This window comes from Melospiza georgiana, chromosome 2, assembly GCF_028018845.1.
Source record: "Melospiza georgiana isolate bMelGeo1 chromosome 2, bMelGeo1.pri, whole genome shotgun sequence".
Classification (NCBI taxonomy): domain Eukaryota; kingdom Metazoa; phylum Chordata; class Aves; order Passeriformes; family Passerellidae; genus Melospiza; species Melospiza georgiana.
The window spans coordinates 70,749,795-70,766,247 of NC_080431.1; the positions used below are offsets into that span (position 1 = coordinate 70,749,795).

General features: G+C 34.9%; 1 protein-coding gene across 1 annotated transcript in view; it reads right to left on the bottom strand.

Moving 5' to 3' along the window:
• DEUP1 (deuterosome assembly protein 1) overlaps nucleotides 1-16,037 on the bottom strand; it is a 39,699-nt gene extending 23,662 nt beyond the window's left edge. The window contains exons 1-5 of the mRNA XM_058045672.1: nucleotides 15,994-16,037; nucleotides 12,080-12,251; nucleotides 10,651-10,746; nucleotides 5,342-5,476; nucleotides 2,364-2,477 (exon numbers count right to left, since the gene is read on the bottom strand). Of these exons, the coding sequence (XP_057901655.1) occupies nucleotides 2,364-2,477; nucleotides 5,342-5,476; nucleotides 10,651-10,746; nucleotides 12,080-12,251; nucleotides 15,994-16,037 (561 nt within the window). The remainder of the gene's footprint in view (nucleotides 1-2,363; nucleotides 2,478-5,341; nucleotides 5,477-10,650; nucleotides 10,747-12,079; nucleotides 12,252-15,993) is intronic.
• Nucleotides 16,038-16,453: the final 416 nt, after the last annotated feature.

A 16,453-nucleotide genomic window follows, 5' to 3' on the forward strand; every position in this document is an offset into this window, starting at 1 on the left:
AAATTGCTCGGACCAAATCGTTACTGCTAAAATCGTAAGGCTATTCCTGTCTTCACCTGGATTCGCTTAGAAAAGATGATACAATTCAAAGAGTTTTAATTACTTGCCCTCAGTTAAAAAATAAGAAAAGTTTCAAAAACCTTCAAGGGCACGGGAGTTTTTCAAGGATTTTTTCCTCCTGTGCTGTGTATTTTCCTAATACTTAATGTTAATGAGCCTCAAATGTGAAAAAGGTGATTATGATGACCTACTCAAAGCAGTTACCTGTGAGAAATAATTTGAGAGAAATGTTCCTCTTTGATTCATTGAACTCAGTAGGAGCTGTGTGTGTGTGTGCCTCAGGATAGATATTAACCTTTGACTAGAGGGTACCATTACATAGGACATGTACAAACAGCTCAGTTACTACAGGAACTGCACTTCTTTGAGATCATTATCCTTAAACTTGGGAAAGAATCATTTGTACATTTGGCAGAGTCCTACACCCCATGCAGCTTCTTGTACCAATTAAAATCCTAAACACAAAACTTCAGAAAATTGGTATTGCCAGTATTTCTGAATCCACAGGCATTGTGAAGAAGCATAATTACTATGGCAACTGTTTTTGCTGTTTAAAAAATTATCCACATGAATCCCACTACTGGGAGATTAAAAAGCAGCACTAATCTTTCAGAAGACTGAGAATTACTTGAAAAATGACAACAAAATATGACCTGGAAATCATACATCATGTGCAGAGAACAAGTTGGGCAAGAAAATATAAAGTGAAAATAAATAGGGTTTAAAATACCATATTTCACTGACAAGGATTGCAAAAAGTCATACTTTAGACAGTTTTTGATGTTATTGACTATGTCCCCATAATTTGTGTTGGCTGAGAACCTAAGCAGAATGGACCACTGGCTGCATATCAAATAAAAAGCCAAAAAATATTTGCAGGTTAAGTTTCATTTCTATAGATAAAAAAAAATTAAGGTCTCTTTGACATCCAAGTTATGAATTCTGATGTATCCAAGTGTCAATATATCCTGTGAAAACCACACTGCAAGACTGCAACTGAAAATCAAAGATCTCATGAAAGACGAATTTCAGGCAAAGATGCAGGAACAATTAACACTTTTGAAACAGCTAAGGGTCCATCAGACTTGGATGTTAAAAAATAGTTGGTGTTATGTTACAGTTGTTAAGGAAATCGTCTTCAAAGAAAGTTCACTGATGGAATTGAAAGCTTCAACAGAAACATGTGAATCATCACCCTCACTACTCTATTATGACTTGTCTAAGTGTACAATCAACATGTCATCAGTCAATAGTTTTGTCTAGTCAAAGACTTGCTTTTTAAAGACATTTCCATGAAAGCTCAATTGCTGGAATATAATGCTCTCAGCAGCTAAACCCAAAACATAACTGTCATCCTTGGAAACTCTGGATATGTGTAAAGAGTCTCACAGGAATTGTTAAGAAAGTGTTTCACTAGATTAAGATCCAATGAGCTTAGTAACAGTGGAAAAGGGAATTACCAGTGAGCAACATAATTGCCTTCCCTTTACTTAATCTTCAAGCTGTCTTGTGGTGCAGTAAATTTGTAAGTTATTTTCTGGGTTTTTTAAGAGAAGGATAGGTCACCATGATAGCATTAAATAGCTTTTTTTTTTCTGGATTAGAAGGAATTAAAAAAAATAAAAATATGTAGTATCAATAGTCTATCTATAAAAAAAAGCAATAAGCAAATTGGCAAGTAAAAAATAATCATTAAGTCAAGCAAGGAACTGCATAGTAACCAAAAGGCTGAAAAATATGAAAAAAGGGGGCTAAGTGATCCAACGAACAACTCCAAGAGTGATTCTGGAGTAGCATATGAAAATTCATTTTTCTGCATAACTGATGCTACTGTATATTTATGATCTTCAAAAAAAGAAGGTTATCAGATTTGAAGGAACTTTATACTTGCGTCAATACCTCAATGGCATGCACTATTTACTTGGTAAGATACTTTTTAATAACTTGTCCAATTAATTGCATATTAGCAAATAACATGGAAAAGTGTATCTATAATATGCTTAAAAAGCAAAAAGGAACAGTCAGTGTTTTCTGTCATTATTTGTGGGGTTTTTTTAGAAATATTAACATTTCCATCATGATCTTTATTTGTTTTCTCACTTTCATGAGAAAAACTAAATTAAAATAAGTCCATGTATCATTAGATGTTCCAGTATGGTTCTGCCTTACCATATATTCACTACCAATACACACATGCATTGTAAGATTCACTGCAATCTTAGTTTTTAAAAATTAAGTTAAAGTAAGCTCTAGCTGAGCAAAGAGTTAATTTTCTTCCTCAAGCAGGAAGGTAGGAATTTTACCTGAAATAAATTACATTTCTCAGGCAATAATTTTTGTTGCATATTTCCATAAACAGGGTTATTCACACAGGTTGTCCCGTTCTTCTCCCATTCCTGTGATTTTGCCTTAAATCCCTGAAAGACAGCAAAACAAGCCTAGGAAACATAGAGGAAATATCTATTTTCCTCAATATAAAAAATTTTGCAAATTGTATTGTTCTAAGAAATACCTAGTTTTTAAATTAATACATAATCTTTCCACAATTTTGGAAATAAGTTTAAAAAGAACAATTCTATAAACCAGCCATCCAGTCACCCCCACCAGAGAAAGAGCAGTCTTAAGGGCTACTGATCAGAGAACAATGAGTGTAAACATAATAATTGAATAAAACCAATAAAATAGAGTTATTACTATGATACACAAATTGTATTGGATGGTAGTTCCTGTGAGTTTAAAGCTGTATCAGTGTTGAGCAGTGTAATCAGCAGGGAATCAAACCCTTAATATTCAGACACAAAGTGCTCACTTTTCACCTTGGTTTTTAATGGGACAGCAGCTACATTGAATAAATTTTACTTCTTGCTCTCTTTAAAATTGCTGCTTCAGGTTCTGAGTTCATCTGGTTTAAACAAAAAGCTGTTTAAGAAATTGTATTATATTAGATTTATCTAATACTGGTTTTGTATTTTCACTTACATTTATATTTATGGTGTATCTGAATATGTTTTAAACTCATGCCAAACCTTTTATGTTCATAAATATATTTTAAAGGCAGTACCCTAAAAATAAGCAAAATTTCAGTTACTAGAACCGTTGCTCTTTTAGTTTGAAAATTCAGCAAAATAACAGTACACGGATTTATATATTGAAAACTAATGGAAATGTTGTTTCAAAAAGACAGATGATATTTTTTAATTAAGCTAAACTGGCATATTCCCCAAATTTAAAACAATACGGAATTTTTTTGCTACTGAAGAAAACCTGACTATTTTTCAACACATATTAATGCAAATCTTCTTTCACAGCTTTCCTGATATCTGCTTTGGCATTTATAACAATAAACATCTCCCTATTTTATAAAACATGATTCAAATGGAGTTTCAGACTACTTAATAAAGACTGTAGGTTCAAAGCCTTACTAAAGCACTGCTGAGCTTAGTAGATTTTCACCACAGTAATTATTTCCTGAATACTCGAATTTGCTGAATATATTCCAAGCACCCATTTTTCATACTGCATAATTAATCAAATTATAGCATTGTCTTACATTATTTTCACATTTTAATCTTGAGTAAGGTTATTCTCAAATTAGCTGACAGCAGTGATATATCAATGATAGATGTACAACCCATTTATTATTCTTGCAGTAGCTGATCTTGGCAGCTGTGCTGCAGTCCAAAGCATCGCAGCTTTTCTGATGGTGAGAACTTCCATGTGGAGGAGACAGCCAACATCAGACGGCCAACATCAGCCACCATCAGATAGACACATCCCAACACAGATAGAGTTGGGATGTGTCTATGTGGATACAGGAACCTGGAGGTCACAGAAGTTAGTCCTGTATCTTACAGAATAACGTAAAAGGCAAGTCCAAAATACAGATCCTGAGACCCGCTTAATTTGGGTTAAAAGTAGGAGACTACTTAAAATCTACTAGTGCTGAATTTCTTGATTGCAAAGTCCTCAAAGTGTCCAAGTCACCTACATCATAAATCCACATCATAAACATGTAAGTCCTCCCCATGCTTAGAGCTGGGCAAGCAGCTCCCAAATCAACTGGTTCCACTCTTCTTGCTTTGCCTACAGCACCCAGCCCAGTAAGCACGTGGAGCACACACTACTTTATTATGCTCTTCACAAAGGATGGACAGAGAAAACATGGACTTTGTGATCATCCTATGCTTCATCAGATTACTGCTTAGACTGTTCTTCCCATAAGTGGAGAGCTCGGTGTAAAAATCTTTCAAGAGAGAACCTGAAGTATAATCTTCCCATGTTAGTTTTCTACCTAAGAGACAAATGTTATTTTTCAGCAGGCTCCAAAATTCTTCCTTTTGAAGCTGTTTCATTTAGCTCAGGATATCAGGAAATGTATCAGATAAAAAAGGCAGCAAAAATTAGCATACCTAGAGATGATATTGCTCAGTTAGAGAAAATAATACTGGATATCAGTTTCTGCCCCAGTGAATGCAGCCAGAGCCATTTGGAGAGAAGACACCACTTGTGGGCACACTCTTTACAAGCTCTCTATCTTGCCTAACTTTCCTGCTGGTCCAATAAATACCACAGATCATATTATTCCACATATTATTATCATATTATTCCACAGATCATAAAGTAACCTCTGAGAAGTCAAGATTGGGAATTATGAACAAAAATCAGTGTCTTCCTGTATTCAAGAATAAGTCCACTAAAATCCAACCCATGTCCAAAGGGATAGGGAGTATGACTGAATCCTGTCCTCAGCACCTATTATCTAGTCCCCCAGCCAGTATGCTGGATTCTGCAGAATGTTTTTTTAAGTGCCTCATCCTTCCTCATACATTGCCTAGGGAAATTAGGCACTGAGGTCAAGGTCATGGATTGCTACAGGCATATGGGTACTGACAGGATAGAGATTTAACAAGCAGTTTTCCAATCCAAAAAACTTTTTTCTATGTAGCCCAATATGCTCAAGGTTGTCCTGAGGTCTATAAAACTTGAATTAATGATAGGTATTATGTGACAGTGTCCAGTACATGTACAACCTCTCATGCCTCAAAGGAGACTGTGCTATCCAGTACACATCTATTCATCAGGAAAAAAAGTAAAATTTATTTATAGTTACATTTACAAAAATTTTGCTATTAAATAATATTAAAACTAAGAACCATTCTCACCAAAGCAAGACAATGACATAATTTCCTTTAACTATGAGCAAAATAAAGCTTACAATTTTAAATCAAAGATTAGTTCTAGAAGCCCATTAAAATTAAAATATAATGACAACTATTCTTACCTCCAGTTTCACATATAAATTCCTTGGGTTAGATGATGTCTCCAGATTTTCCTCACATTTTTCTCTGCTTTCGAGCTTTTTTTGTTTTAACTGGTAAGACTGTAGCTTTTCATAGCTATGTATCAACTTTGAAAACTAAAAACAAAAGTAGAGTTGAACATGCAGAATCTATCAAGGAGGATCACATGGCCAAAGTTTTCTTTAAACTAGAATCACCAACTGCATCTTTAGCATTCTAAATGTTTAATCAATGTAACAAAAAATCTATTAATGACGTTAAAATCAATTAATAAAATTATCACAGATGAACAAGACTATGCTCTCATATAAATGTTAACTAACTGTTCAAATGGGTTCATTTGACAGCTACTTAATTCTGCTGCAGCTCTCCATGGCATTGCTACTCTCAGAGTCATTTCCTCTTTGGTGTTCACATGGATTGTTCTACACTTGTTTACTGCCATCTTGTGTTGGCAATTTAAAGGGTGCTTCACTAGTCAGAATGAAAGATTATCATTAATGTACACTAAACTTGCATGTTCTTTCTTATGATGAAAATTGTTGAAATGTTATGTGTGTGATGATGGCACTCTTCTGGTACTACTGTGTGGGTCTCAGAATTAGACCTAAATTGACAACAGACACTGCCTACATGTCACCATGAAAGCCTGGCTTAGGAGTCAGAGGCACAGAAGAAAAGGTGCCAGGAGAAGGACCAGCCTCTCCAGAAAAACAGCCAGTTTTCACATCAGATTTTTCACATCACACTGCACAAAACAAAGGGTCTGTCTAGTGCCTGTTTACAGATTTGATACAGAAAAGTGATACTGTTTGCTAGGAATATGTACATTTGGTTTTGAAAAAAACAATGCAGACCCAAGGATATTGATAAAGGAAACCCTAAAAATACCATCGTGTGGAAAGCTGAGTGAAAGGACTTTGGGAAGAATATTATGCAGAAAAGAAGCTTCCAATAAATACTGATCATGTCTCTTGTTGTTTAGTTCCTTTACATTAAAATATATATGACTTTAAAAAAACTTGACTCTCACATAAAGTTCTTTGTATACCCGAACAAAATCCATAAAATCTCATATATTTGTTAACAGCTCAAAGTGAACTACTGTTTGGAAATGGAATGGAATCCTGTTGAGTCAACACTGAATGAGCAATTGAGGTCTGTTCAGATAACAAACATGGCAAAAAGAAGTCTAGAAAAGATACAGAACAGAAACAAATTAAAAAATAATCTGGAAACTTCCTAGACACATTTGAGATGAATCTGAGAATCATAATATGGGACAGCAAAAACTAATTGAAAAGATGACAAGAAGACAGATTGTCCTGGACTAGGAAGTTTCATGATATGAAGAGGCCCAGGCACAGATTTCACCAACTCAGAATGTCTGAATAGCAATTCTGTAACATGGGCATAACAGAGCTGAGTTATCACCTTTAAACCCAAATCAAAAGTCTTGCAGTGAAGCTGCCTATATTTGAAATTGACTTTGTCAGAGAACAGAGTTAAGATAAAATATTTAAAATGAGTCAGAGTATCCAGGCTCAAACAACATGGAACTCATTGACTTGGAAGAAAGATATCCTTTTTCAAATAAGAGTTTTGCTCTTGAATATGTTATGGCATATGAGAACTGCCTGGGAAGACTCAATTCAGATAAGACAGGTATCGGAATGCTTATGCTAAAAAGGCTAGGAAATATAGTATCCAAACAATTTGGTAAATCAGGCCAAAATGGAACAGAGTGGCCAAAATGAGAACATTTAGTTTGAATCTTAGATATTTAATGACAGTAGGATATTAAAGGCATATTGTTGTGTGGATGTTACAATGACTGGAAACCAGACTGAAAGACAAAATCCTTTCAATTTAAGGCCAGATATTTGCTTTAAAAGGTCCAAGTTGTTCTGCTTGCATGTTGTGCATGTTAAAAAAAAAGAGCATTTTAGTGAGTTCTGGGGTAGAATCCATCTTAGTTTAGATTTCTGAAAGTTACACATACAAGCCTGAGATACTCTGCATCAGAAAAATCTGCCTGTAAATGCTTAGTCATTTCAGCTATCTCAAATTCTTGTCATACACTGACACATATTGTATTCTGAGGGTGTCCATTTCTTTCTGGTGATTCTAAAGGGAGCTTGGGATAGCTCAGATGTAGGTTTTACATGTCTAAGTGAGGAAATTAGTTGCAAAGTTCTTAGAGCAAGAAAGGATCCTTGTTCTTTTGCTGAGAGATTTCCATCATTTTCAAAGTCAGAATATTTACTAGGCATTAATATAAAAAAATAAAAAAGAAAAAGAAGGATCAAAGTAATGCAGATGAACCTCAGAAAATTTTGCTATTTAGTTATGACAAAATGCTGCATGTTTGAACGAATACAACAGTGTAGTCTAGGAGTTTCAGGTTACATACTAGGAATTATTTCCCTATTACAAGAAAAATATAGGTTTTACTGCATTCAACAGGCACACAATCAATTCAGAGGGAATATTGTTCATTAAACAGAAAAGAAATTCATTCTGAATAGCCTAGCATTCTGACAGCTAGAAAAAGTCATCCTTACTATTTTTATCACGATTAGGAAGGAAGAAATCTTCAGTGGGTTTTTAAGAATACATCTGTAGAGAAGATACAATGCTACTGGTAAATAGTAACACACAATTTGTGCAAAACTAAATTGTAGCTTGTAAGATTGTAACATTTAGAAGGTGGTATAACTTCCAAGTGAGAATAAGAACTGAAAGAAGAGAATCAAAGGAGATAAGGCAAAAATTAATATTGCCACAGAAGGTCTATATTTTAGATAAGAGTTTGTGTAGCTCAGAATTTGGGACATTAACGTCATTCCATTGCAGAAAATGCAGCCCTGTAATTCAGGAAAGAAACTCAGTAAGGAGATGTGGCAAAAGCTAGAGGAGCAGAGCGGGACAGTCCTGTTGTCTAGCATAGGTGCTAGGAATTGTTCTGACAGGCAGACTTGTGTTTATCACATGGAGAATCAAGGCAGGCCCCTTAACAGAGGCATTTAACAGTTTTCTTTTTCAGTCAAGGTGAATGAGGTGGATATTTCATGAAGAAATATGGTTTGGTCAAAGGAGAGGAATGGGCACTGGAAAATAAAATGCAAACATCATCAGTGCTGGAACCTTTAGAAAAAGGAATAGGATGACTGAGAGAATGTAATGTTTGGAGACATGGACTGGGAAAGTGACCTATATTCTTAAGAGCTAGAAATCCAAAGTTCTATCAAGTTTATCTTGCATAAAGATAGAAGAAGAAGCAATCAAGAAACCCAAAGAAAGGTTAAATGGTCTGAGTGGTAACTAAAAAGGATAGTTTGGGGATGAAATATAACCAGATTTAAAGAGAAAAGCTTGTAGGTTAGAAAATGTCAGGTTCTTTAAAAAAATAAAAGAGAAAACAGGTTGTATTTGCCCGTGGAAAGGACTTGTAGGACAATTAAACACTCCAAAATAAAAATCTTTATGAAAAATTGCCTGGACTTTCAATTTCAGAAGGTTCAATTTCAGTGAAGATATTAGCAACAACATGTAACATAAAGCCAAGCATTTTTAGCACAGGATAAAAAAAATAATTAAGAAGTGAAAAATATAGCAGCAAATGTTATAAAGAAAAAAGAGCTTTACTATATTTCTGAGAATAGTTCTGCACTGCTAAAAGATACCCTACTACTTATGCATAAAATGTCACACTCCTTTTCACTATGTGATGTTTATCTTCTCAACAGTCATGCTAAGATGATGCTTTTCTGCAATTTGTGTAAATTATAAACCAGCTTTTATTTCTAGCTACTTTCCCAAATGATTAGAAGTGTTAATTACAAAACAGCCAAAGCATTCACTGCCTATTTAAAGAATTGTTTTCCAAATCCATTTTCAATTGTAAAAGAAAATATAAATTAAATACAACATAACATTAAAAATAAGTAATAGATTTATTCATTTGATGGACTCAGGTGTACTATCACTTCTAAATGAAAATAATGATACTCAGTTTATGCAATCTGACATCAGTATATACTAAGTGTGGTGACTGGAAATTCTGAATTATAACACTATATCTCTGGTAGAAGAATCCAGTGAAGGGAACAGAAAAGTAGCAGGAAAAACAATGCAGAGTTGTGTACCTTAGTTGTTAAAATCTCAGAAACAGAATCAACTCAAGTTTGCCACGAATTTATATTCATGATTGAAGTAGAAAATACTGAAGAACAAACAGACAGGTGCAGAGCAAACACAGCCAAACTGCATCATAAAACCTCAGAATGGTTTGGGTTGAAATGGACCTTTCAAAGACCATCTAGTCCAACTCCCCTGCCATAAACAGGGACACCTTGCCTTAGGCAGCTTGCTCTAAGCCCCATGTAGTCTGGCCTTGAACACTTCCAGGAATGGGGCATCCACAACTTCTCTGGGCAACGTTTTCCAACGTCCCATCACCCCCACTGAAAAAAATAATAAATTGTTCCTCAGATACAGTCTAAATCTGCACTCATTCAGTTTAAAACCCTTGTCCTTTCACTCAGCCTGTCTTCACTGGAGAGCTGGTCCAGACCCCTCAGATCTTTTTCATGGCCTCCTCTTGACTTGCTCCAACAGGTCCAAATCTTTCTCGTACTGGGCACCCCAGAGCGGGACACAGCACTGCAGGTGGGGCCTCACCACAGCAGAAAATGGAGAGAAAAACCTCCCTCCATCTGTTGGCCACATTTTTTTATGCAGCCCAGGATAGAACTGGCTTTCTAGGCTGCATGAACACTCTGAAATAAATAAAGTCAGAACAAATTCCCAACATCATTAATGTGGGTTACTCCAGTTTTGATACAAGGGAAATCTATACCTTATGGAAAGCTATCAGACCACTTTAACAGTTGTGTAAATCAGGGAAACTAAAACCAGAAAAAGATATAGCAAAGACATGATAAGCACAGTATAACTCTTAAAATCCCTAGCATGCATCAGACTCATATTAACATGAATCCAATTACCTGTTTTAGTAATTCACCAAGGCTTTAGTTTATTAGTCTGAAGTTAGGAAATCAAGTATTTGTCTTCATAACAGATGTCACATTCACATCAAAATCCATCCAAAGAGTTTTGACATGACAGTACATAAATTATAATGGAGCCTGGTAGGAAGCTGTAGCCATCATCATTTGTATGACACAATTCATCTTTCCCAAATCCATGATGGCACATCTATACAATTTGGCATGTGTAAGCTTTTTATACTGCAATCACAAAATAATGAAACTGACATTTTTCTTACTTGAGATTTCAGTGCTTGAAGCTGAGTTTCGTAACTCTGAGCCATTTCATTTTTAGTTTTCTGTAAGTTTTCCAATTCTTGTTGAAGTAGTCCCACCTAAAGTTAAAATAAGCATTCAAATGTACCTTTTATGACATTTTTCAAAATATGTAATTTTTGGGAAAGTAATTTGAAACTTTAAAAGAAGATCACTGCTTTAAGAAGAGATATTAAAAATAAGTATTAAATCAGTAGCTTGATAATAGAGCTGCATACCACAGACCTAGATTGTCAACATCAAACTAGGAATTTTACGGTAAAAAATCTCATTACATGTTGATGTTATGATTTAATCATAATATTGTACAAGTCTGTCATGAAAGACCATTCCTGAAAGCTTTTTAAACGCAAGTACACTGTTCCCCATTGTGAAAATTTTCTTTGCTTGGCTTATAAAATGATACAAATTACCTTCCGGTATTTATGTACAAATTACCAGAAGACACTGTGGAGTCATTTCAGCTCCCTAAGTGCAGTGCCATTTGTGATATCATAAATTATTACTGAGTTTCACAGAGACCTGAGAAACATGACAGAGAGCATACACAGCACCTGTGCTTTTCTGGAGGGGCACTTGGAAGCTTGGTAGAATATGCTGAAGTATTTCAGATAATGTCCCTATACAGCAAATAAATTGATGCTTTCAGGATGGGCTACTTGAATTCTTGTCTTGGTTCCTCTGACTGCAGGGACTAAGGGGAAGTTCCTAATTGCTCATTAGGGAAAGTCACTCCATTTTCAAAACTCCCACAGGCAATTTAGCCACCTAGCTCACACAAGGATTCCCTCATGCAAAATTCAGCTGGCTTGAACTAGAACTGAATGCTATGCAAGGATTTCTTGATGCTTCTGAATAATTATTCAGAAGAAAAGACTGTGAAATACAGTCAACACCAGGTACACTGGGGCTTTAAGTTTCATATGAAAGTTGAAGTAGTAATACATTTCAAGTCTTCACAATGAGTAAAATTATCATACAAAGACAGTATATCATGTAAAATGTTAAAAACCAGGAATAGACAGGAGTAACAAAGACCTGATTTTGGGAACCTTTTTGAACTGCATTCTTCCATTTAAACTTTCTGATGAAATGAGAAATGCTGGCATTTAGAAAAAACACCAAACTATCTTTTTACAGCTAACCCGAGAATATTTCATGTAGACTTTAGGGAAATAGAAGAAATATGAGATTTTCAATGACATTTTTACAATCACTTTTCAGAACAGAAGTACACTTTAAAACAAAACACTAAGGATAATTAGTGACCTTTAAGGGGTGTTTGGTATTTTTACATGATAGAACAAATGGTCTTATGGAGAATTTAAAGCATGCTAATAAGAAACTACAAGAATAAATACTTTCTTTATAGAAAGTGATATTCTTAAATACCTCTTGACCTTTTTGATCCAGTTTACTTTGGGCACTTGCTAATTCTTGATCCTGGATATCCATCTTTGCTTCCAAAGCTCTCATCTTTCTTTCCCATTCTACTTGCTTTCTGTTTACCATGATGTCAATTTGATGCACTAATTCCTGAAGTTCAGCTTCACATGGAGAAACTCTAAAAACATAAAAAAATTTATTTTTTCAAATAAAGAGTAAGGGAGAAAACAAATTTTTATTTACATTTATTTACAATTCTCTTTTAATTGTGACCAAACTAACCACTTTTCAACAACAGAAAGAAAAAAATGGGAAAGTTAAATGATGCCTTCAACTGTAGGTGGAACCTCACTCATCAATCTTGAGTTTGCCTGCATGCTCAACTTTTGACTGCACTAAACTTTTATTTATATATATCACAAATCTTTTATTTGGTGCCTAAATTGTGCACATCCCTTATTTTGATAATTATTACAGGAAATTTGAGTGAATTTGTTAGATTTATACCATCATAATTAAAATTTAGCATGATTTTTTGAAATTAAATTCTTTAGAACTTCTTTTATATCCACAAATCCTTGAAACTGTGATGGTATCAATGTTAAGTTTGGAAGGGCTTTTTAAATGCACACATAAATCTTAATGACTTTTTAATGTTAAAACTGTTGGTAATGCTGTTTTGAAATTTAATATGAATCACAGGATGACAATAGCCGAAATGCAAGCAAGTGATGTATATTGCTCAAAACAAAAACACCCCTCTCCTAAGTGCCTGGAACCCATCTCAAAAGTAGCATTAATGATGGGTAAACTTTGCTGCCTCTGGGTGGAATATAAAATGGGATTTTGAAAACAGAAGATGAAGTGATACTGCTTTATCAGGTCTACCTGTTACATCAGGAGTACTTTTTCCTTGACACTGCTGTAAAGACCTGTGCACTTCAGCCTCCTCTAATGGCAACACTTTGGTGAACCACCAGCAACGACTCAGCTGTACTATTTTAGCCTTCAGAAACAGGTGCTTGCTTTATCGTGTGTCATATGGATAATCTAAATATTGTTATGCAAGTAAGAATTCAACTTCTAGCCTAGATCATCAGATTACCCTTTCAGATCCATCATGGCTGACATCTTTCACTCCTAAATTTCACCTGCCTCTTTCAGATCTTCCTGCACATGGCAAATTCCACATTTGCTGCTAATAAAAAATTTCTCTTAATAGTTCTTCCATGCTTCTTGAATCTAGAGTCATGGTTATATAAAAAGGAACTGTTGAAAGAAAAACCCCTTCTGAAAGAGCTTCTCAGTCTGTCTTTACTTTCTTTAATTTCTTACCTGGATCCTCTAATCACATTTGCAGCTGCAAAAGGAAATCTATATGTGAAGTTGTAGATTACTGCTGCTGTTCTACTACCAAAACTACCCTGTGCCAAGGCTCTGGTATTGAAGACAGACCTGCAGTTATCCCCACTCACTAGCAGAGAGGTGCTACTTGGTGCAGTAACTATTGCTTTAGTCCACTAGTGTTTTGGAAAGAGTGCTCATTAGCTCCTTCAGAACATGGCCAAATTTTTGGCACCACAGTTGTGAGAATTTATTTTGATCATTAGATATAGAATGCAATGGTTTCTTTAGCAAGACGTGTAAGCAAACACACAAAGAACAAATTTTCTCATAAGCAAAGAAGTACGCATGGGTTTTTTCTACCCATTTGGATTCAGCATTACCAGTTTGCTGAATGCATACCTAGAATGGATTTGCCACACAGGGAAGTAATGACCTGTACTTCAGCAAGGGGCAGCTACTTTTTTTTTTTTTGGGTTCATTTACTTTGAAACAGCTCAAAACACTTAAAGTTATCTCATTTTAAAGTGACGTAGGCAAGCTCTTAATCTTCTTTTATTCTGTCTCCATATAAGTGAAAATAGAGATGAGTCATATTCTACTGTCATTAATAACTATTCATCTTCATGTAAAACAAAATGTTTCCAAATTTAGGCAAAAAACCAGATAAAAAGTTTCACCACCTCCAGGCCTTTTTCGTTATCACAAAGGATTTTTGCACTGGTTAGACCTTTCTAGCTCTATTTATCCATCTTTTGCTTTGCAGTTCTGCATAGGTCTGCATTTTTGTGATTGTTTCCTAACAGACAGAAAAATGAATGGTAGAAAGAATGGTATTGTCCATACACTCTAGAATAAAGTTGTTACTTAAAAACAGATGATTTAAGAAATGTTTGGTTCATACTGTCTGTCTTGAATTTATACCTTCTTCCCATATTATTTACATTTGCTCACAAATAGGCAAGTAAGTATGGCCATATTTATGCAAACAAAAGTAAAACATTCAATCTTACATAGTATATTCATTAGATTTGGATATTTACTACAGCTTCTACAGTCAATACTAATGAATTTAATTATTGCAAATTGTGCTCTAAAAATAGGAAATATACAAACCAGTTGTGGTAGAATATTCTACCCCAAAGTTCCATTATAAGAACTACAACCAACTCACTTAACAACTTTCAGTCATACAGAATCATACACATCTATGCACAGACAATTTGTGATTTATGAGTCCTTGCAGCTGGAATGTAATTGTCATGATTTTCACCACCATTACTCAGCCATTATCCCAAGTTTTAAAGGCACTGTATTATCCCTGGAATACTGTCAGCATAGACTGAAATTGTTTCCTTTCAGTGAAGATGTATCCTAAGCTACTCTTCCAGCATCTTCGTATAGTTTATGGAACTAACTAGCTAGCAAGAATTATGGTTTATGATGGGACAAATTCTTCTAGATGCATCTGCAAGTAGCCTGAAATTCCATATATTGATTAAAATAAAGGAAAGGCAGAATTCTGAATTTCTGAAATAGGCTTCTGACTTGTAGTCAAAGAATAGCAATACTTTTGGGTTTTTCTAATTCAAGTTTTTATATGGCTACTTTTACAAATCATGTAACCATGATGTGAAAAAAGAATTCCCTCAAAGAACACTTTTAAATCCCATTGAAAACTTTCTTGGGCCAGAATAAGGTATGACAGATCATGCCTCTTTTATTTTAAGAAATACTTTTACACTTAATATGTGTCATATCACGTTGTGTTGTTTCTTGGTAATGATGGCAGAATAACCTGGTTTACTTGAAAAGTAGTTAGTAAGTTTACTTACAAAATTATGATGGATAAATACTCTGTTTTAAGTAATTAAGTGGGGAACTACTTCTTATATTTGTTTGTTCCTTAAAATTGCTGAATGGGACGAGTTCCTACATCAAATCTTACTCATGTTCTCATTTCTTTAGAAAGACTGTGCTAGCATATTTTTTATATTAACTAAATACTAACATATTTTTCAGATTAACATTAAAAGAACTAAACTTGGATTATATAAAAATAAAAAATGATTATGTGCTCTTATGAAAAGTGCACTTAATACTTTGGGGGAACAGTTGTAGTTCTTTTCTGTGCAAAAAAGGCTAGGGCTTTAGCAATGAATCTTGTTTTCAGGATTCTTAATGTTTTAAGAGCTGTGATATGTAAGTTTATATTGCTGTAGCCTAGCAACTCCAAGTACTTTAAAAAAAAAAAGTTTGAAATAACGTTTCTTAACATCTTAATAAAACCCTACATAGCTTTGATCCTCCCCCCCCCCCCCCCACCCCTGGTTCAGGTATGAATATTTAAAACATTAAAATAATGAACAGAAACAGTGAGTCGACTACTAGCCAAAGCAGTAAGATGTCTTGTCTTAATTATCAGCACCTTCTCCAGTTCGCATGGAAAGCAGAAGAAATACAGAATCAAGTTTGCTTCCAAAATCATTAATATTTTGCGTTTCCAATGTTTAATAAACACACATAGTTCAATTCCATCATATATTCAACTCCCAAGAGAGTAAGACATTACGTACTTAGTCACAGCTTGTTCCTGGAACACTTCTAAGTCCTCCTCCATACCACTGATTGTCGTTTTAATCTGTTAAAACACCAAAAATCAAATAATTCAGATTCTTAAATGCATTCCTTTACATAGCCAAGTAGGGCAAACTGGATGGTTCTGTGCTTTCCTTTCATATTATGCTATTTTCTCATTAAAAACAACAAGGACAGCGGAGTGCAGCTCTAATCACAGGCTGGAATGGGCAAGACAAAAACTTCGGGAGTAAGTTCAGCTCTGACAGCAATTCCTGCACTTGCTGCAACACTGAGACACCAGAGGTGGCGCTGAATTTGAACCTTGCCCTGGGTCTCCACACGGAAATTTGTTTTGGACCATTCCCTGTTGAGTGATGTCAACGATTTGCGAAGACTCTGAAGCAGATGAACATTAATTTGCCATAGATCCATGGCTGCGCTCATCAAACATTTGTA